Raw genomic sequence first — 22,909 nt, 5'->3', positions numbered from 1 at the left:
TTCCCTCTCTCTCTGCTGCTCTCTCCCTCTCCTTTGGGTGATCAGAAATGCCCGAGCGGCTGGAGAGCCCCGTGCCCAGCTCGGCTTTCCCTGGAAAGGGAGGCCTGGGGGTGCGGTGCCCCGGGATGGCCGGGAATGGGGCTCCGGGGATCCCCGGCCTGACGGAACCGGGGGATCCAGGGGCTGGCAGGGGAGGATCCCCGGGAAAGGGGGTGCAGGGCGCTGTTGGTGCAGGAGAAGGGGCTGCAGGGGGTCCCGGAGCTGGGCAAGGAGATGCGGGGGGGTCCCAGGAATGGGGATCCAAGGGGGTCTAGAAAAGGCTGAGCAGGAAATCCAGGAGTGCAGACCTAATTCACATCAGAGACACAGAAATCCGGATGCAATAGGAAACCAAACACTAAGAACTCCACACCTTGGAAACAATGGACACTAAACCAATGAATTTCTATGGGTTCAGACTGAATAAAGTTTAGGAAAGATCTAGTAAAACTCACATGTCATGGAATGATTTTCTCTGCACATGCAGACTATGTGTGGCTGAAATGATTCTGTTCAGAATCAAGTCATGCCTTATTTCTCTGGAGACATTGTTGGAGAGTTTTTGCTTTTCACAGTTTCAGTGAAAGGATTACTCCATTAGAATAATTTTTCATAATTATTCTACTTTTCTATTGTCAGTTCTGTTTGGGCCAGGGGTGTGAGAATCAGTTTTTAGTCAGAAGAGAAGAAAAAGAAAATACTTGATTTCTTTCTAATTTTTGATTTTATGTTCGTGCGTGGCTCTTAGCGATGGCAACATTATGGTATGGGTTTTTCCATGTTCACCTTTAAGCTGCATTTTGAAAACCAGAAGACCTTGAAATGTGGCCCTTTAAAATGGAAACAGTTAATAGAAAATTGTCTTAAAAAATAAAAAAAAAAAATTGGGGGGGGTGGGGGGTGGGGTTGCGGCTCCATGTGAGTCATCCCATGGCTGCCCTGGAAGAGAAGCTTCATTCCAGGCAGCCAGGAGAGGAGCTTTAGAAATGCAAATTAACACCTCTGGGGCAAAGCCTGGACAATGTACCAGGGTGTTCCTGCCTGGGGGAGGAATTGGCCTGAATTCCTCTGCCCCTCACCCCAAGCTCTGCCTGGGGGCACAAGGGGAATTTGCACACTTAAAGGCAGAGCCAATAGTGAGGATATCTGACTGCAGCAGAAATTGGTTAAGCTGAAAAGGAAAACTGCAAATGGACAATGTTGTGAAAATTTCACTATAAAAAATGGGGGGGAATCATCCCACTCCCCACCCCAACTTGTGCTCTCACTTTCTGTGTTATCTAGGGTGAATTAGAGCACTGGGGTTTTTTTGCTACCCCAAGCAAAATCAGTTGGGAATCCAAGTATGTGCTGATTTAATTAGAGAAAAGCCCTAAATTGATGCTGCCCTGACTGGAGGGAGCACCAAAAAATGGGGAAAAGATGAATGGCCACCAGAACAAATCCTGCAACACCATGGGCCAGCCCCGGGGAACCCTCATGAATTCATATCAGGTACCAGAGAACCAATTTATCATTTCCATGGCATAATTAGATTACAGGATGTCCTCAAAATAATACCCAACCAGACAGCTCCAGTTCCAGACTTCCCAACCAATCCACTCAGATGAGGAACACATTTCACCATGGGATAGAGTCACATTATCTTTTAGCAGGAAAAGGAGGCAGAGTTTGTGGAAAATTAAATGACTCAAACTGCTGTTGGCAAATAGATCACAGAGGAAAAGTGGAGAAACAGATAACAAAGGACATAAGAAAAATGTAATGTACCGGTCCAAATGTGGAAAGGATGGGAACAGGCAACTTTTCTGTGGTTCCCTGGCAGACCATGGGTTAAACGAATGCACTTTCTCCTCTTATGTTCTACAGCAACTCTCATCTTTTCACCATGCACACACCTTGCTGAGTGCAGCTCATTCAGCAGCTGAGCAAGGGGATGCAGGGGGCAGCCAGGCCTCCTGAGCCACAAACGGCTACAAAAGGACAGAGAATGAGGGCACTGAGAGCAATCCCAAAATCAAAGAACACCCAGGAAGAAAAAACAGAGCCAATGAGTGAATCTGCTTGCAGATAGGGCCAGGGACTTGCACATAAGGAAGCAATGGGAGAAAGCATCAGTTTCAGAAAATGTTACCAATTGACAAGGACCGCTGCTCTGACAAAGTCCCGCTAAATTCCTGAACTTCCAGAAGAACAAAGACTTAACAGAGCCATCCATATCGGATGTTCTACAAAAGTGGGGGGTACATATTAACCGGGACATGCAGGAGGCAGATGGGGAAGTCTGAACCTTCCAAGCACCTCCGCCAGTGGGGAAAGGGACAGGGACACGCGGCCGGGAAAATCAGGGCAAAAACGAGGCCGCGTCCTCCAGCAGCTGGAGAGAGCGCACGGCAAATGCCCCACGGCCTCTCCCTTTGGGCAGCAATAAAGTCACTCTCACACCGCTCCTCGGGCTCCTTTGGCCACACAAACCTCTGGCGCCAGGAATTCTCCCGCCCAGCCCAGGGCACAGCGCAGCCACCTCCGGGCTACCGACACGAACCGGGACGAGCCAGCGCTGCTCCGGCACCGGCTCCTGCCGAGGCCCCAGCGGGAAGGAGACCGCGGGCAGCCGCTCCCGCGGCGCCCTCACGCCAGGGCCAACACGGGCCGGCCACGGCACAAGCCACCCGCCACAGCCCCCTGCCGCCCCCTCCCGGGCCCGCAGCGAGCCCCGAGCCCCCGCAGAACCGAGCGCGGCTCCCACCTGCGATGGCCGGGGCCGCCTCCGAGCTCCGCCGCCGCCTCACCGGGCTCCGGCCGCTGCCGCCGCTGCCGGGCCCGCACAGACGCTCCGGCAATGGCGGCTCTCCTGCCCCACGGACGCCCTGGGGGCGCCAGCGGGGCCGGGCTTGTCCCCGCTCTGCCCAATCAGCGATCGCCAGAACCACGAGTGACGGCAGCAGCAGCCAATCGCAGCCAGCGGCGGGCTCTGCACACGGCACAGCCCCGCCCCGCGCTCTCAGGGCCCCCCGGGCTGTGTGAGGGGAAGGGCGGAGATGAGGAACAGGCCTGGAACGGGCCCGGCCCGAGCCGCCATTGAGCTCCAAACACAAACAAAGTTCTCCGCAGCTCCCGGCCCGCCTTTCCCTGCCCTGGGTGTTCGGTGGCTCCGGCTCAGCGGGAAGCCCTGAACCTCACTTCTCCCAGCGCTAATTAGGAGCATCAGTGCATAGCTCGTATTTCCCCCAAAAAGGGAAAACCGCCCCAAATCCCTGTGGATGAGTGGGGGAGGAGAGAGGTTTCTGGCAGAAAACTCCACAAACTCAGAGCAGGATCATGAGAAAGAAGGAAGACCCTTAAAACCAGCTTCCCCCACCCCTCCCTCCTCCCAGCTGTGCCTCCTCCCCCGGCAGTGCAGGGACACAGGGAATGGGGCCATGGTCACTCCATCCCCCGGGGCTTTTCCCGCTGCTCAGGGACAGGAGTCGTTCCCCTGCTGCACCCTGGGCTCTCTCCCACCGGAGACTTCTCCAGGAACTTCTCCAAGCTGAGTCCATCCCATGGGGAACAGCCCCTCACAGTGCTGCAGCGTGGGTCACTCTGCCACGGGGTCAGTCCTTCTGAAAAGAGCAGGCAAGGAGAGCAGCTCCTTTTTAATGCCTTTATTGAGGGCAGCTCTAGGTGGGGGAAGCTCAACCACTGCTGTTCCAAATGGATGACCCAGAGGAGGAGATGTTCAGCTTTGCCACAGGGCAGAGATGGGGATTCTGCCTTCAGGAAAGTCTCTAGAAGGACTCTGGTTTACTGTAAATCTTGGGTAGTCGTGGAGAGCAAATGTTATTTAGTTATGGTGACAAGGTCTGGAACATCAGTCAATTGCTCAGTGTTCTCCCTTGCTCCTCAGTGTAGTTTGGAGTCTGGTTTGTGCCCTGGCTCGCTGATTCTAGGGATCTTTAGATGTTAGTCCCACTTCCCCTGGGTGCTACCCCCCATGGGAGTTGGGCTCATCTACACACTGGGTGCTGTCATCGGTGCCATGGGGGGTGCCGGGAGCAGCAGAGGCAATAGACAAGCCCAGGTGGCATTAACAAGGCTGGTACAACAACATTGGTATTTACCAAACATGACACAACATGAACTATATTAACAAAGAAGGCCCCTTACGGTGACAACATTCTACTGTTCAAACTGTAAAACATCTTTGTGTACTGATCAGGAGGTCACGATTTGCTCTTTACAATCCTGATGCTGAATGTCTCCTGAGGAGGTCTGGTCACAGAGAAGAATGAGCCCCTTGTGGGCTGCCCCTGTTTGGACAACCTGCTCCTCACCCTGAGCCTCAGCATGTCTGACATCGCTCACCTGGGACTGACATCCCAAAACATTGAGAACATTTATCAATTTTTGTTTATCATTAAAATCTAATTAATTTATAAAAATAAAATTTTACTTTTTATAGTAATATTATTCTGTATTCTTATAACCTTGTTTTTGCATTTATATAAAAGAATTGATACCTTTTCAGGAACAAAAAACATTATTGTTCTCTGGCTCTAAGTACCACAATTCCCTTCATTAATTAACTGACCTCTATTTCTCCCTCTTTATGCCAATTACTCCTATTTTTAGCCCATTAATCATAATTTTGAAATTATTCTCAGACAGGGTAAAAGGGGGAACTTTGAGGTCCATGGAGACTTTTCTGGGGAACATTTGGGGCAGCTTTGTGTCTGGGGAGGGAATTTAGAGAGAACTTGGGGGTCTGGAGGACACTTAGGGGAATCGAGTGCGCACTTGGAGGGGCATTTAGGGATTCTGTGGGACAATTCGGGGTCAGGGGGACACTTGGGGGTCAAGGGGGGAAATCTGGGGACCCTTCAGGGTCCGAGCGGGCACTCGGAGGGCTGTAACAGGGAATCTATGGGCCGCGGGGGATGATGGGAGCTGTAGGCGCCGGTATAATACGGTTTAAAGGTGCCGCGGAGCATCACGGGAGTTGTAGGCGCACCTCCAAAATCCCACAAAATTGTTCATATGTCCTCAAAATCCCTCAAAATTAAAAAAAACCCCACAGAATTTCTTGAAACTTCTCAAAACCCTACGAAATCCAGAAACATCCCACAAAATCTCCACAAATTTCTACAAAATCTGAGAAAAATCCCTCTAAATTCTTCAAGTCTCCTCAATATCCCACAAAATTCCACAAAAATCACACAAAATTCCAGAAACATCCCAAAAAATTCCCTAAATCTTCTTAAAACCCTACCAAATTCCAGAAACGTCCCACAAAATCTCCTCCAATTTCCACACAATCTAAGAAAAATCTTTCAAAATTCTTCAAGTCGTCTCAAAATCCCTCAAAATTCCACAAAATTCCCTAAATTGTCTCCAAACCCCACCAAATTCCAGAAACATCCCACAAAATCATTACGGATGTCCACAAAATCTAAGAAAAATACATCAAAATTCTTCAAGTCATCTCAAAATCCTTCAAAATTCCACAAAATTCCTACAAAATTCCACAAAAATTTGACAAAATTCCAGAAAAAACCAAAAAAATTCCAGAAACATTCCACAAAATTCCAGAAAAACCCCACAAATTTCAGAAATATCCCACAAATTTCCCTTAATTTTCACAATATCCTACCAAATTTCAGAAACATCCCACAGAATATTTGCAAATTTCCACACAATCTAAGAAAAATCCCTCAAAATTCTTCAAGTCATCTCAAAATCCCACAAAATTCCAGAAAAATACCACAAAATACCACAATCATCCTAACAAACTCTAAATCTTCTCAAAACCCTACCAAATTCCACAAACAACCCACAAAATTCCAGAAAAATCTTCTCAAAACCCTACCATATTCCAGAAACTTTACAAATTTAAACACAATCTAAGGAAATCTTTGGAAAATTCTTCAAGTACCCACAAAATCTCACCAAATTCCAGAATATTCCAAAACATTCCAAAAAACCGCACAAAATTCCAGAAACGTCCCACAAAATTCTTTACATGTCTCAAAATCCCACAAAATTCCAGAAAAGCATCACGAAATTGTGGAAAACCCCTCAAAATTCCCTAAACCTTCTCAAAACACTACCAAATTCCACAAACATCCCACAAAATCTTTACAAATTTCCACACAATCTACGAAAAATCCCCCAAAATTCTTCATGTCTCCTCAAAATCCTTCAAAATTCCATGAAAATCCCACAAAATTCCACAAAAATCCCACAAAATTCCAGAAACATACCACAAAATTCCCTAAATCTTCTCAAAACCCTACCAAATTCCAGAAACATCCCACAAAATCTTTTCCAATTTCCATACAATCTAGGAAAAATTCCTCAAAATTCATCAAGTCTCCTCAATATCCCAAAAAAATCCTGAAACATCCCATAAAATTCTTTAAATTTTCTCAAAATCCCACAAAATTCTTGAAAAGCATCACAAAATAGTGAAAAAATCCCACAAAACGCCCTAAATCTTCTCAAAACCCTACCAAATTTCAGAAAAATCCCACAAAATCTCCTCAAATTCCCCATATTTAAGAAAAATCCCTCAAAATTTTTCAAGTCTCCTCAATATCCCACAAATTTTCCAGGAAAAATCCCTCAAAATTCCCAAAACATCCCACAAAATCTCCACAAATTTCCACACAGTCTCGAAAAATAACTCAAAATTCTTCATATCTCCTCAAAACCCATCAAAGTCTTAGAAAAATCTAACAAAATTATTTAAATTTTTTCAAAATCCCACAAATTTTCATAAACATCCCACAAAATCTCAATATCCCACAAAATTCCTGTAAAATCCCACAATATTCTAGAAACATTCTACAAAATCTCAACAAATTTCCACAAAATCCCAGAAAAATCCCTCAAAATTTTTCAAGTCTCTTCAAAATCCCACAAAAGTCCAGAGAATTCCACAACATTCCAAAAAAATCCCACAAAATTCCAGAAAAATCCCAGAAAAATGTTTACATTTTCTCAACATCCCACAAAATTCAATAAAAATCCCTCAAATTTCAAGATAATCCCAGAAAATTCAAGAAAAATCCCTTAAAATTACTTAAATTTTCTCAAAATCCCATTAAATTTCAGCATAATTTCACAAAATTGCTGAAAAATTAAAAAAAAACCTAAATATTTTCAAAATCCTACCAAATTCCAGAAACATCCCACAAAATGCCCTCAATATCCTGCAAAATTCTACAAAAATTCCATAAAATTCCACAAATATCTCACAAAATTCCAGTAAAATCTGATGAAATGGTTAGCATTCAGGAACAGACATAATCACAAATGATCATATGCAGGTGCTTTATTAAGAGCTCTGGGTGTCAGGGGTACACAGACCCAAATCTGACCCATCTTGGTTTTGGACTGAACATGTTTTATACTCTATCATTATATAACTCACATATTAATTACTAAACTTACATTGTTCTATTGTAAGCATTGTTTTTACCCAAGCATGGATTTCTCGTGATACCCCCCCAGCCCCCTCACATTGTTCCTCATGTTCTTTAAACAATAATTATATCCAATCATATCTAACAATTGTATCATGATCATCTACTGATTACACAGGTGCAGTTTGACCTGATCTTTAGCAAGTACAAGGCCTAACATTTCCCAGGGCCTACTTTTCCAAGGCCTTTCCAAACCTAAATTCCTTTCTAAGTCCCCGAATTTTCTAAGATTTTGAGACCTTTTACTATCACTTACAGGACTTGTGCTCCAGACCCCTCACCAGCCTTGTTGCCCTTCTCTGGACACGCTCCAGCCCCTCCATGGCCTTCCTAAATTGGGGGCCCAGAACTGGACACAGCACTCGAGGTACTGCCCAACCAGTGCCAAGCACAGGGGAAGAATCCCTGCCCTGCTCCTGCTGGCCACACTGTTCCTGATCCAGGCCAGGAGCCATTGGCCTCCTTGGCCACCTGGGCACACTGCTGGCTCATGCCCAGCCTGCTGTCCATCAGTGCCCCAGCTCCCTTTCTGCCTGGCTGCTGTCCAGCCACTCTGTCCCCAGCCTGGAGCACTGCAGGGGTTGTTGGGGCAAAGTGCAGGACCTGGAACTTGGACTTGTTAAACCTCACCTTGTTGGGTTTGGGCCCTGGATCCAGCCTGTCCAGCTGCCTGTGCAGAGCCCTCCTACCCTGCAGCACATCAACACTCCCAGCCAACCTGGTGTCACCACGGTTCCATGGGGCCCTAGAGTGTCACAATGGTCTCCAGGATTCCATGAGGCCTCCCAGCAATCCAATTTTGGATCATACTGGGAGTGACTGGACTCATACTGGGAGTATCTGAGAATGACTGGGAACACACCATGCACATCATCCCCCATACTGGGGGTGACTGGGAGCAACTGGGAGCATGCTGGGAGCCAATGGCATCATACTGGGACTGACTGGGTTGATCTAGCCAGAGGCAACTGGGACCATCCTGGGAGTGCTGCCTTGTAACAAGGATCATACTGGAGCTTACTGGGCTCATGATGGTGTTGAAAGGGAACAGCTGGGATCTCTGAACACCAAAGGTTCCTTTCCTGCTCACTGAAGACGGAGCTTCCCAGTATCCATGTGTGAGGTGACCTTCACCTGAACCAGATGCTGTTAGGAGAAAAAGCTGCCTGTGCTGGAAAATCTCACACAACAAGTCAATGCCAAGAGAGCATTTTGCTTTCATAACTTCCCTCCTGGAGCCACAGTCCTTTTGGATCACACAGCAAGCAAGAGAACAGCACAAAATACAAGGCTGTGTCCAGTTTTTGGCTGGATCAGCAAACAGAAGGAGGAATGCCAGGTTATACTGCCACAGACTCTTCTCCTCTGGGGAACAGAACCCCCCCAGGCTCCATTCCAAATGCTGTGCACACCCTGCTGGCCAAAAACAACCCCTTTCTAAGAAGTTGTTGGCAAGAGCTTTCCCAAATAAATGGCATCTTAATGGCAATTTTCTTTCAAAATCACCTCAGTTCCAAAGGAAGAACAGAAAGCCCACAGCAATCCCAAAGGCACATATGGTGCACCTGGGGAAATCCTCGACTTAGGGGCCCAGTGGGTTAAAAAATACCCATCAGAAGCCCCAGAGTGCAGAGTGCAAACTGCAGCAACCACTTGCTGGATCATTTTGGCTGTGCTGCACACACCTGCAGACTGTCTGTCCCCCTGCCAGGACAGAAGGACACCCGTCAGGGGCTGGGCTGGCTGCTGAGAATGCCTCGGGCAGGAGGATCCTCAGGCAATGAGCAGGTGCCCAGAGCCGCTCTGACACTGAGGCCTCTGTGCCCCACAGCAACGGGAACACCACAAGGACACGGCAACGTTCCTGTGACATCACAGCAGCAGCTCCCCCAAAAACCGCCTGGAAGGTTCTCCTGGGTCACCAAGGAGCACAAAGGATCCTCCGAGGGCACAACCTGGTGCTCAAAGGATCCAAGAGGAGCTCAGAAAATGCAGCAAATGAGGACACCCCACAGCCCAGCCTGAACACTGAGAAGGAACAAAGATGTGAGCAAAAAAAGGAAATTCAACTTTTGGTCACTGATGCTTCTGACTAAAACCAGCAAGGTGTGATCCATCTGGGATCTTTGTTTTAGTTCTAGAAACAAGCAAGGTTCTCTACTGTCAATGTACAGAAAGCAGGAACTTGGGGGAAAGAAGGCTGAGAGTGCCAAAGCCTTGTGTGACTCCTTGGACATCCTGTGGCTGAGGGTGTCCAAGGCAATGGACTCACAAGTGGGGTCCCTGCCCTCCCCACTGACAGCTGCCATCTCTCCTTCAGCCCCACACGTGTCTCCAACAACCTCCTGTCAAGGGCCTCCATCCACACATTCCATCACCAGCCACAGATCCTCATCCACGAGGTCACCCAGCATCCCTGAGGCCACAGCAGGGAGTGCTCCTGGCATCTGGTAGAGCACTGTGGCTTTCCTGGGATCCTTCTGGTGCCTGTGGCTGAGAGGAGTGGGGTGGATGGAACCAGGACGGGTCACAGATCAGCAGCCCCACTGCAAGCAGTGCTTTCTCCTGCTGTGTGGGGACCATGGGGTGACTGATATTGGGACTCCTCTGGCTTTGGCTCCTGCAGAGCACACAGTGGCTCAGACACTGGGCTGAGGGAAGGGGTGCCATGGAAACCCAGCACAGGCATTTCTCTTTGGAGAGGGGGTTCTGCAGGGAGAAAGGAGAAGAAGAGACTTTCCTGTCTGCTGAGATTCCCCCTCCTCCTTCAGCAGCCATTCCACAATCCATCAGTACCAGAGTTCATAGGATCACTTCCATGCCAGGGAGCACAAGGCACTCAAAACTGAACCCTGCCAGAGCCCAGCCCTGCCTGCCCATTTGGAGAGTGTGGGGGAATGGAATTTCAGCAGGAGCTGACCCACAATGATACTTTGCCACTGGTGGGTTTCTCACAGCCTTAGAAGGAGTTTGAGATCTCTGTCCCCAACACCCGCTCACCCTTCAAGTGCACACACGAGCCTGGGGGCAATTCAGGTTCCCTGGAGTGGTGGCTGCTTCCCTTGGAAATAGGAGCTGTTGTCTTTTCCAGTGTGCTTAACTCCCTTCTACCTATTAGAAAGTGGGTGAGTAAAGGAAATGACCCTGGAGAAAGGGGACCAGAAACTGGGAAAAATGAAACATATCTAATTACAAATGACATCTCTTTCATTTATTTCTTTAGTACTAATCTATTACTACAAGCAAAAACATGTTTCTGAGGTGATTATTAGGATTCGGGGCTTTATTTCTTTTTCTTGTTGTTATTATTATTTATTAGTATTACTTTTCATTGTTAAGACTTTTAAATCTTAGACATTAATAACAATGGCTGGATGTCACTCACTGGGAAACTTCCCTTGCTTTTCTCACTGGGATTAAACTCTACAATCAACTCCAAGTTGCCAGTGGATTCAAAAGACAGGAAATCTTTTTAATGCTGGGTTTAGTGTGGTTTGGAGCTGGGGAAGGGTCTCATCCCCTCCCAGAGGTGCCCCAAGCCCGCTCTGCTGCCACATCTGCACTCGTGGCCCCTCACGGCTGCCCTGCCCTGGGGACATGGTGGGACCCCTCCTGCCAGGGCTGAGGCTCCTCATGGCCCCTCACAGCCCCTCATGAGCCCACAGAACCTCTCATGGCCCCATAGAACCTCTCACAGCCCCTCATTTCCCCTCACAGCCCCTCATGGCCATCATAGAACCTCTCATGGCCCCATAGAACCTCTCATGGCCCCATAGAACATCTCTTGGCCCCTCACAGCCCCTCATGGCCCCTCACTACCCCTCATGGCCCCACAGAACCTCTCATGGCCCCATAGAACCTCTCATTTCCCCTCACAGCCCCTCACAGCCCCAGGGGCTCCTCCCAAAGGAGAAGGGGTCGGGCCCTGCTCACTCTCCTTTTATTTCGGTCCCTTCACAGCGCCGAGTAAAGAAAGGCTGAATGGAGCCTTTCCCCAGCGTTTCCCTCGGGGTTCATTGCGGGCTGAAGCTCTGTGCTGGCGCTGGCCCCAGCACCAACATCCCTGCAGCCCCCAAGGCCTTTGCTGTCCCCCCGTGTCCATTCCCTGTCCCCGAGTCCCGCCCGGCTCTGGCAGCAGCAGCAGCCGCAGCGCAGCGGGCGCAGGCCCGGCCCGGCCGGGGCTCCCGGCCAGGAGCAGCAGCAGCGCCGGCCCTTCCCACCTGCTCCTGCCTCGGCTTCCCAGGGCTTTTGCCAGGGCAATGCTGGCCTACAGCAACAATCCCCCGCAAACAGCCCTGATTCCTCAGGGCCCGCCTCTGCTGCCCTCAGCCAGCCCTCAGAGGAAGAAAGGATCGGGTTCCAGCGCTGTTTTCAGCCCTGTTTTACTCACCCTGAGGTGACAGCAGGAGGCTGTGGGTGCCTTGGCCTTGGCAATTGTAGATCCCGGCTGCTCTTGCCCCTCTTCTGCTTGCCACTTGAATTTTAGCAGTACAGCTGCAATTGCCTCTTTCAATCAGTGCTACCCACTGTGCTTTGTCACAGGGAACTCAGGATTTTTGTTTCAGGCATCATGATCAGTAGAGATCAAAATGCTCCCAAGTCCCTGAGCACTAAGTCAAGGGGAATTAAAGCCACACAGGTCACATTTGCAGTGCTCAAACACAGCCCTGTTGCTGCTGCTGCTGCTGAAATAGAATCAGCTGACAGAGGCCGTCACAGAAATTGCCTCTGCAGTGGCAAATAAAATGAAAAAATCCACCAGGAGAAAGAAAAACCAGAACTTCCCAACTCGCTTCATTGTTTCTTCTGAGCAGCAGAAGAAAAAGGAACAGGGCACCTTTCAGGCAGCTCCACAAGCTCAGGGTTCTCATTTCCTGGGGAATCTGAGATGCAATTGGCCTTGTTAAAAGGATAAAAGCAAAGGGAATGAATTGGGAATTATTAGGAAAAAATGACCCTTCTTACACACAAAGTTCACCAAGTCATTCCCTGCATTTCTCCTTTTCACATTCTTTCTCTCATCCACTGACAGGTCCAGCTTATCATGTTCTGCTGCTTATCATCAACTGATTGTGCTCTTGATTTCTCCCAGTGCAAGAGATGTAGAATCATCTCAACTGGACACAGAAACAAACTCCCTCTGTCAGCCCATCTTCATGTTCCAGATCACTTTCCAGATGTCCATGGGGCTGTTGGAATGATGAGCTCTCCACTGCTGGCTGCAGGCTCTGGAGATTCTTTCTCCACATTCAGCCAGGCTTGTATTCCCCAACAATTCCTGGTAGCCCATCATGTTTTCTTTGGGTAGAAGAGGAACAATGAAAACCTCACCATTGGCACAACTCCCCTGTCCACAAGGAAAAGAAAGGACAAGTTGTCAAGTTCTTCAAACATTTGTCCTGCTTTGCTGCAAGAGTTGTGCTGCACTCACAGTGTGGGAAGCCAAGAGAAGCTGCAGCTGGGGGCACATCTTGTGACAGGAGCTGCGCCTTGTTCTCCAGGACAGGTTTTTGGAAAGAACAGATGGGACTGGGGAGAAGATTCTGGGAAAATTGAAACAGCTTTTTTAAGAAATGAAAATAAAATCCAAAGAAACAAACAATATGTTTTTCTCTATTTTTCTCTGTTATTTTTTTTTCCCTATTCTCTATTTTTATGTTTCCCTTTTCCATCTTGCACTGTTTCTCCATCCCATTCATTCCAAACGGCTCTCACCTGTAAGATCTGAGACTTGGCAAGTTTTAGACACTGTAAAATACCCTGAGCTATAGCCAGTTTGCCTTGCCCTGTTTTCCTTGGAAAGCAATGCAGGAGACACAAGTGCAGTGCTCGGCTCAGGTACAAATTCTGCATTCAGGGAATGTGCTCAGACGGTGTCTGAGCCTCAGCAGGGACAAGGCACAGCAGCAGCCAAGGGCATTGCTGTGCCCCTGTGCAGGAGTCCAGACTCTGGCTCTTGGCTCAGCAGGGCAAAGTTGCCGTGTTTGGCCAGGCTCAGGGGCTGCCCGGGGAGCGCGGGGCTCGGGGCGGGGCCGAGCGGGCAACAGACAAACGGACACGGGGACAAACGGCCCCGGTGCTTCAGCTGCAGCGGCAGCGGCGGCAGCGGCAGCAGCAGCAGTGGAAGCAGACAAAAAGCGAATTTCTAGAATCCGTCGATTCTCCTCTCCCTCTCCCACTGTCCCGCACCCCATCCCCGTCTCCCTTTTCCTGTGTCCCCTCCTCTTCCAGGTTCCCTCTCCCCGTGCCCACCCGGGCCATGCCCCCGGTCCGCCCCCGGCTCCGGGCGGGGCTGCCCCGGCCCCGGCCCCGTCCCCGGCCCCGTCCCCGGGCGTCCCTCCGCGGTCTCGCCTCCGCCCAGCTCTGGCTGTGCTGGCGCTGGCGCTGCTGGGCGGGCATCATTGTCTGGGGCTGGGGCGGCATCGCTGCCCTTTGGCTCCGCCTGGTCCGACCCCGGCCCCGACCCCGACCCCGGCCCCGGCCCCGGCCCCGGCCCCGGCCCCGGCTCCTCCCGGGGCCCGCGGAGGACACAGGCGGTGCGGCCGCTGCCGCCGCCTCCGCTGCGGCTTCCCCGGCCCGAGCTCCGCCGCTGTCGCGTTCCAATGAGGGAACGCCTGCGGGTGCCCGGCCCGGGGAGCTCGGGGAGCGCTCGGGGGCCGTTCCTGGCCCCGGGCCGAGCACTGACGGCCGCGTCTCTTCCCCAGGGAAGGCGCAGCAGGCCCTGCAGCAGCGCTACCGAGTGGGTTCACTGCTGGGGCGCGGCGGCTTTGGCAGAGTTTTTGCGGCCACTCGGCTCTCGGACGGACTCCCGGTGAGCAGAGGGGCCGGCGGCGGGCGGAGGAGGAGGAGGGGGCGGAGGAGGAGGATGGGGCTGGACACGGTGGGCGGTGAGCTGAATCCGCTGTTCCCTTTGGCTTGCAGGTGGCCATCAAAAAGGTGCCACGGAACCGCGTCCGGCACTGGGGCGAGCTGGTGAGTGAGCGGGGCCAGCGGCAGAAGCCGGGCCGTGCCGGGCGGGGATGAGCCGGGGCCCGGCAGGGTGGGAGCCGCCAGGACACCTGGAGGGAGAGCGGGCGTGGGGCCGGCGGAGGGCACAGAGCATCCCGGGCTGGCTGAGGGCTTCCCGAGCCCTGGCACGGCCTCAGCCCCACTGACGGCACCGTGCTCCTCCCGCAGCCCGACGGCACCAGCGCACCCCTGGAGATAGTGCTGCTGGACAAGGTGTCCACAGGCTTCCCCGGTGTGGTGCAGATGCTGGAATGGTTTCAGCTCCCCAACACCATCGTGATGGTGCTGGAGCGCCCGGAGCGGTGTCAGGACCTGCGGCGTTTCATTCGGGCACGGAGGTTCCTGTCCGAGGAAGAGGCGCGGGAGCTGTTCCAGCAGGTGCTGGCGGCCGTGCGGCACTGCACCAGCTGCGGGGTCCTGCACCGAGATATCAAACCGGAGAACGTCTTGGTAGACCTGGACACCGGCGACGCAAAACTGATCGACTTCGGCTGTGGCACCTACCTGCAGGACACGGCCTACACTCAATTTGCAGGTGAGCCCACACAGGGGTGGTGATCCTGGTCCTGGCATCTCCTGGCCCAACCTGGGTGTGGCAGCAGGGATTCTCCCAGGACTGGGGCTGGGGCTGGGGCAGCCAGCCTGACAAAATCCCCCATGGGTGGGTGTAGAAGAGAGGGGGAGGCAGAACCTGTGCATCAGCTGGTTTGGTGTGCAGGTGAGAATGGGCTTGGACTGCTCTGCTCACCTGGTTTGCCTTGGTTCAAGATATTTTTTGGGCAATGCCAGCAGGGAGGATGTGGGTGTGGTTTTTCCCCAGCACTGAGTGGGTATTTCCCTTTGTGTGTCATGGTCGGGCCTTGCCAGGGTTTCTGCTGCCCTCTTCCAGCACCAGTGGCTTCTTTTCCAACCCCAGGTTTGTACCCAAGTCCCAGGTGCTGGCGAGAGGGCAGCAGGTCACCCCGTGTGCCACTGGGGCAGCCCCCACATGCCCAGGGATGCTGGGGCCAGGCTCTGGGAGCAGCAGCATCCCCCTGATGAGCTCCATCCATATTCCATAGGAACACCGTCATACAGCCCCCCGGAATGGAACGACTTCGGCTGGTACCATGGCGAGGCAGCGACCGTCTGGTCCCTGGGCATCCTGCTGCACGAGATGGTCTGCGGGGAGCACCCTTTCAGGAGGGGCAGGAACATCAGATGGGGCCAGCTCCCGCTGCCACAACGGCTCTCCCAAGGTGGATCCTCATCTCTGGGCACCGGGGGGAACACCAGTGTTGGGAGACAGCAGCGGGCTCGTGAGCATCCCGCTCTGGCAGCTGCTGAGGAGGTGGCACATGTCCTGCTCTCCTGCTCTCCTCCAAAACAGGGAATTGATAGGAAAGTTTAGGCCCAGCTCTGAGCACATCCAGCGTGGCCTGGGCACGGGAATAGTGGGGCAAAGCAGACAGGAGCCTTCTCCAACTGACCAGTGGTTTGTGGTTTCTCTCCCCAGACTGCCAGATTCTGATCAGGTGGTGTTTATCCCTGAACTCCTTGGACAGGCCCTCATTAGAAGACCTGTCCTGTGATCCCTGGATGCAGGATATTCATCAGCCCTAGAAGAAGGGAGAGAGCCACAGGCACAGTGATGCAGGGACCTGGTAAGTTACAGCTCCACACATGCCCTGGCAATCAGCAGCAAAGAAACCCAGGCTTTTTTGTCCTGCCTGTGTCACTGCACTGGGGTCATCGAATGGGAACACACAGCCCTTGTGCTGGAGCTGAGCTGCTCTGCCCAGCACTGGTGGACACCATCTGAGCTGGTTTTGCTTGTCCTTCTTCACTGACAGCCGGGCCCTGGGCAGAACCCTGACAGCCTGGTGTCACCCCAGGGAAGAAGGAGCCCCTGGAGAAGCTGTACCAGGTGGGGCTGCTGCTGCTGCTGCTGGAGACATGGAGGACAGCAGCAAGGATGACAACCTCTTCCTCCACCTGGCCAGCGGGAGCTGGCGATGATGGACTTTGATTCTGGCACCTTCTTCAAAGCCAGGCTCCACAGGGAATTTTCAGGTAAGTCCAGACCCAGGGGGATGCTCCCAGATTTGTGCATTGGCCGGGAACCAAAGGTTTCCCCTTTGCTGGGGCAGATGCAACTGATTCCTCAGTGGCTGCCCAGCTGGTTTTTGGCAGGGCTGGGGGTGTGGGCTGGGGTGGTTACGAAATGGGAGTGGGATCCTGGCCCTGCCAACAGCCCCCAGCACCCACCGTGCCCCAGCTGGGGCTGGGGCAGCCAGCCCGACACAAACAAACCCCCATGGCAGGAGCACAGGTGGGACTCCAGAACCTGAGCACGGCTGCTTTGCTGTGCAGCCAAGGAAGGGCTTGGGCTGCTCCACTCCCCTGCTTTGCTTTGGGATCACCGTGATTTTGGGGGACAGTGCAGGGGGAAAGGGAGAAAGCATGGGCTTCCCTCACCCGTGGGTGGGTTTTTCCCCAGAATGTAGGGGTTGGGCCTTCCTCAAGCTCCTGACAGACATAAGATTTTTTACCATTTTTCTTGTTTCCCCTTTTTGTCTGTGACCTATTTTCATTAATTTCTTGTTTGTTTTTCTAAAGGAAGCGTTCTAGGTGGGGTCCAGTCTGGATCGGGAAGTGCTTGGGACCAGCTGTGGCGTGGATGGGCCGTGCCCTTGGAGAAGACTGAGGACATCGTTTGGGACCAGCTTTTCTTGTGGCAGCGGATGGTGTGAGGTGGGTCCTCATCTCCTTGGCATGGCTGGGACAAGAGCTTTTGGGAGATGGCAGCGGGCACAGGAGCATCCCGCTCTGGGCAGCTGCTGAGGGGCTGGATCTGCCGTGGCTGGCTGCAGGCTGGGCACATGTCCTGCCCTCCTGCTCTGCTCCCCAAGGCAGCAGTGATGGGCAGCTTTGGGCCCAGCTCTGAGCACGGCCAGCATGGCCTGGGCACCGCGGCTGGCTGGGACAAGGGGACAGGAGCCTTCAGCTGACGGGCGGTTTCTGCTTTCTCTCCTTGCAGCCGGGCTCTGCGGATGCTGAGGCTGCTCTGGGCTCTGCCAGGGCTCTGCTGGGCTCAGCACTGGGCCGGGATCAGCCAAAGAAGAAACACTGTGACCTGTAGCAGAGACTTGAGCATTTTGGCAATGCAGCTCAAGTCTGCAGAGTGTCCACCTCCAAGGGAAAACATGACACCCCCCAAAAATTAAACTTGTTCCATAACTTCTGAAATGAAATCCATCTGGGATGACCCCAAATGAAATTTTTCATCTTGCTCAAGCTGTAGCTCAGCCCTTCTCTGAACAGTTCTGTCCCCACACCTGCCTTTTACTTCACAACTGCTCCCTCCTTTCCCCCAGTGAGTTCCCAGCCCATCACAGTCTCCATCACACTGCAGCCTTCCTTGATGCCCCTCACCACGAGGAAGGCCAAGCCCCAGTCTCAGGGACTCATCCTGTCCCTGGCTGAAGAGCAGCAATGTCTGTCTGTGCCAGGGGCTCTTGGATGTCTCTGTATCCATGGACAGAAGGGTCTGTCTGTGCCAGGGGCTCTTGGATGTCTCTGTATCCATGGACAGAAGCTCTGTCCTTGCAAAGGTTTCCATAATATCTTGGTACCCATGAGTATGGAATGAACACAGAAAGTGTCAGTCACGTTGTTTGCACACTCCTTCCTTTCCATACAAGACACATCCATGCACACCCCCACGTACAGATGTATTAAAAGGATAGGGATGGATAGAGATTTCCCACAGAGCTCTAACTTTGGCAGAACTCACCTTGTAAGCCATGGCCAGGGCATTTTTTTCCCAGCTCTGTGTCAGTAGGTGTCCAAGAGCTGAAGGGAACAGCATTTAGAAGCAGTTTCAGGATTTCTAGGCAGGAAAGGGAGCTGACAACCATCCACATAACTCACCATATTCGTCAGGATGGGCTGCTGGTTCTTTAGGAATATGGCACAATGGAGACACGAGACTTGGGATAATCCCAGCTCTCTGTGGATCTGTGCAAAGGGGGAGCAGCAGAAACACCTTGTGTCTTCTTTGGGGACACAAGGTCCAAGGAGCTGGGCTGGCAGAGCGTGACCTGGGCTGGTGGCAGGTGAAGTCCCATTTCATGACATCCCGGAGTGGCACAGGACAAAGCTCCAAGCAGCCACAGCCCCACTGAGGAAGTCCTTGGAGTGCTGCACATCCCATAGGAAAAGCTGCATTCACTCAGTCCATTGGGATTTATCACTTCCATTTGCAACACTTTAGGTCCAAGTTTCAAACTGCAAAATTTTTACACTCAAGACACAGTCATGAAGAACATGTATTTCAATTTCCTATTCCTTTAACTGCAGTGTAAAATATCTCTATATTGGAAAACATTCATAAAATCTCTAAAGGAAGGCAGCTAATGCATCCTTTCCACGTGTACAAACAAAGTTACTAAAATCAAACCTGAGCTCTCTTTTTCAAAAGATCAATTACCTCTTTCTTACTCTAGTGTTATAGAAGATTTTTCACTACACATTTGGGGGTAATTTTATATCTTTCATTTCTTTTTTATGTTTTCTTTTTTGTTTTTTTGGTTTGGTTTGGTTTGGTTTGGTTTTGGTTTGTTTGGTTTTTTTTACAGAAAACAAGTCCTAGAAAAGGCATGTCCTTTGCTCCTGGTTCCCGTGTGGAGCAGCTCCCTTCCCGCTGGCTGAGCTGCTCAGGCAGAGCCCGGCAGCTCCTGGCCCTGCAGGGCTGAGGCTTTTCCCCGTTGCTGGGCACAGACTGATGGAGCAGCACTGCTGAACACGGGCACACGCAGAGGGAGCAGAGCAGCTGCCTTTGCCCACCTGAAGCTCCAAGGCCAAACTCTGAGCAGGCACGGCTGCAAGAGACTCGCAGGCTCCCTGTTGGCTCTGCTGCCCCACTTGTGCCCGGCCCAGCTCTGCGGGAGGCAGAGGGAGAACAAGGGGCAGCTCCCTCCCAGCCCCAGCCCAGGGACCCCTCCAGCCCCGGGCCTTGGGCCACTGTCAGCACCCGCTGCTCCAGCCACCGCTTCTGCTGGCACTGACAGCAACAACCAAACTGGGGCTGGTCCCCAGGGAGCAGCAGCAGTGCCTGGATCTGATCCCTCAGCCTGGGGCAGCCCCCTGGGGGAACAGAGGGCACAGCAAGAGGGACAAAACCAGGCAGGGGCAGAGACTGGGAAGAGCCAGAGCTGGGAGCAGCAACAGCTGCTTCATTGCACTCCTGGAGAAAGCTCTTGGCTGGCTCAAAGCACTGAAAGGTGTGAATGGCAGAGAGGAGGCCACACCAAACAATGCTCCTGTTTTCACACCCTCCTGTAATAAATGGAAATGATTTGTGTTGACTAAAGTGTAACTATTTGGAAAGTTATTATTAGGAGCAATCAAGGGAATTGGTGTTACAAGGCAGATGTACCCCTCTAAAAATGTTACATGTTAAAATTAAGATACAGGATGTAGTTTTGAGATAAGAAATGCCCTAAGACAAAATCAACCTTGAGATGGATAACGTTGGAATGACTTTAGGTATAGGGCCTGAAAATTATAAAATATAAGACTAATTAGTGGAGCACAATGCTCACTTACATAACACAACGCTTAGTACGCACACACAGCCTGTAAGGTTATCCAGAGGACAACGAGGATGAGTGTAAGCCTTCATCCAAAAGACCACCAAAAGAAGACTGAAGACCCCGTAGCAACAAGTGAAGCATGCACCATGAAGAACAGTGATGTAAAACTAAAGAATCAGAAATAAGATGAGACTTACTGGAAACATGAATGAATATGTATAAGTATACAGTATATAAGTTTAGTTTGAATTGCTTTATTTCATAAGTAAGGGGCTTGAGAAGCCCTCTCCATACCCCGGTCAGTTTTGCTTATGCTTTAATCATAATTACTGGCAAGCTATATTCATATATTTATTCATACATATATATACATATGTATATATATATATATGAATATATTCACTAAATTGTACTCTTTTACTAAATTGTATTCCTTCTATATCAAATTGCTATTCAATCCACTAAATTGTATTCTTTTATTAAATTGTTTTCTTGTATTCAGTTCACTAAATGGTATAATTTTTTTCTTGTTATTACACTGCTGTTAACTCAATAGCCCTAGTCGTCCAAATTTCAATTTCATTTATGACACTGCCCTTGGGTGAGTTACAGCCACAGCGAGAGGGAGGAGGAGATGATCCCACCCATGGCTGCTGCTGGCTCCAGACATTTGCTGAGATAAAGCTGAGCCAGAGCTTCAGCATCTCTCCCAAAATCACAGAATCACAGAATGCCTTGGCTTGGAAGAGACCTTAAAGTTCATCTCGTTCCACCCCCTGCCATGGGCAGGGACACCTTCCACTATCCCAGGCTGCTCCAAGCCCCGTCCAACCTGGCCTTGGACACTTCCAGGGATCCAGGGGCAGCCCCAGCTTCTCTGGGCAAGCTCTGATCTCTGCCCAGGTGAGCAGGGACAGGAGCCGAGGGAACGGCTGGAGCTGGGCCAGGGCAGGGCTGGGCTGGAGATGAGCAAAAGCTTCTTCCCCCCCAGGGGGCTGGGGCAGTGCCCAGGCTCCCCAGGGAATGGGCACGGCCCCGAGGCTGCCGCAGCTCCAGGAGCCTTTGGCCAGCGCTGCCAGGGATGCACAGGCTGCGATTGTTGGGGTGTCTGTGCAGGGCCGGGGGCTGCACTCCATGATCCCAATGGGTCCCAGATGCCAGCTCAGCCCCTTGTGCAACTCTCAGCCTTTGGCTCAGCCTTTGTGTCCCCTGGAGGCGCTGGCAGAGCTGATGGGGTGGGGCAGGAGCGGGGCAGCCCCAGCGTTCCCCTGGCAGTGACAGCACAGCCGGGCCAGCAGCCCCAGCGTTCCCCTGGCAGTGACAGCACAGCCGGGCCAGCAGCCCCAGCGTTCCCCTGGCAGTGACAGCACAGCCGGGCCAGCAGCCCCAGCGTTCCCCTGGCAGTGACAGCACAGCCGGGCCAGCAGCCCCAGCGTTCCCTCCCTGGAGACGCTCCAAGGGAAGCGGCCAGAGCCGCGTCCAGTCAGCGGAACTGAGCGGCCACTGAGCACCCCCGGCCTGGGCTGCTGTGGATTCCTCTGCACACAGCTCGGGGAAGGTGCCCTTGGCCACCCCCACAGTGCCACAGACAAGTGTCACACACAGTTACAGAGCTCTGCCCACAGCTCACAGGGGGAGATAATTTTAAAAATAAACCAACAAAAAAAACACCAGGAGAAAGAGAACTCCTACCTGACAGAGGTGTTCCACCCTTCAGTTGAGACACCTGCATGCACACAAGACCTGGGGCTACAAAAAAATCAGGTTTCATTGGCACATTTGCAGGAAAAACGGGTTTAGGACAGGCTCTCAGCAGAACTGTTCTCAGCTGGGTGAAAAAGGCCCCTTTGGCAGCTGCAGAGCCATTGAAAATGCAGACCCTCAGGCCATGGGGGAGAAAAGGGCTCTGGATTCCCCTTTCCTGACACACAAACCCTGCTCCCAGGCTGCTCCCCACACAGGATTCTACTGGAGGACTGTGGAAGGCTGAGAGTTGGCTCTGGCTTCTTCATGTTCCCTGTCCTAAAGCTGCCTGGGAGAAGAAATTTAGGGTCAGCTCCACTGGCACAATCCCTCCTGGCCCAGGGCACAGCCCCAGGAAGGTCTTTGCTCCTCCCTCGGCCCTCCCTGAGGAGGCTGGCAGGGCTCGCAGGTTTATGGCATTTGTCCTTGCTGCCCCTCACATCCCACTGCCCCACAAAGAGCCCCGAGCCACCCGTGAGGGACAGGCCCTGCTGGGCCAGGCCTGGGCTCAGGGCTTGGCCTTTCTGCTTCCTCCAACCCAGCCAGGGCTGGCTCAGCATTGCAGTTCCTGTGCTGTGCCCCAAGCTCGCTCGGGCCCTGCTGGAAAGGGACCTGAGGTACCTCCATCCCCTCGGGCAGTGCATGGGAGAAAACAACAAACTTCTCAGGAGGATGGGGAACAAAGTTTCAGCTGCAAACTTTAGAGAATTAGGTACTTGGGAAATCATAAATCTGCATGCAATTAGAGGAAATCACTTTACTAAGCACAGACTGAGCCAACTCGTCCAACCCATCCAACTTCAAGCTATCCAGATTTTGAAAACTGGAAGTCAGGAGAAAAGAGAGGGACAGAGATCCACAGTCAGCCTTGGATCCAGCGCCATCTCAGCTGCTGTGAGCTCCAGGGCCATGGCACATGTCAGTGTCACACCCGTGTCACAGCCTCACCTGCTCTGCTCCCTCTCCCAGCTGGGGTTTTCGGGGTGCCAGGGGCTTGGCAGCCACTTTGGGGCTGGAGCAGAGGCTGCAGTGGCTGGGCTGGGGCAGTGACCGCCCCACACAGGCAGAACTTGCTCT

General features: G+C 52.0%; 2 protein-coding genes and 1 long non-coding RNA gene across 3 annotated transcripts in view; all 3 read left to right on the top strand.

Moving 5' to 3' along the window:
* Positions 1–22,909, top strand: part of LOC147646520 (uncharacterized) — a 319,904-nt gene that overhangs the window by 114,605 nt on the left and 182,390 nt on the right. The window lies entirely within an intron of this gene.
* LOC147646529 (serine/threonine-protein kinase pim-1-like) lies at positions 1,495–15,890 on the top strand. Its single transcript, XM_086873294.1, has 4 exons — positions 1,495–1,533; positions 14,682–15,048; positions 15,575–15,811; positions 15,883–15,890. The coding sequence occupies exons 1-4, from the start codon at positions 1,495–1,497 to the stop codon at positions 15,888–15,890; spliced, it is 651 nt and encodes a 216-aa protein (XP_086729420.1).
* On the top strand, positions 16,010–17,746 carry LOC147646528 (uncharacterized). Its single transcript, XR_015281851.1, has 4 exons — positions 16,010–16,156; positions 16,346–16,565; positions 17,112–17,246; positions 17,533–17,746. It is a non-coding gene; the product is annotated as an uncharacterized LOC147646528 (long non-coding RNA).

The sequence above is a fragment of the Cyanistes caeruleus genome, unplaced genomic scaffold (assembly GCF_971803275.1).
Source record: "Cyanistes caeruleus unplaced genomic scaffold, bCyaCae1.hap1.1 HAP1_SCAFFOLD_94, whole genome shotgun sequence".
NCBI classification, from domain to species: Eukaryota; Metazoa; Chordata; class Aves; order Passeriformes; family Paridae; genus Cyanistes; species Cyanistes caeruleus.
The sequence above is the reverse complement of the archived record's forward strand: the minus strand, read 5'-3'. Positions and strand labels throughout refer to the sequence as shown.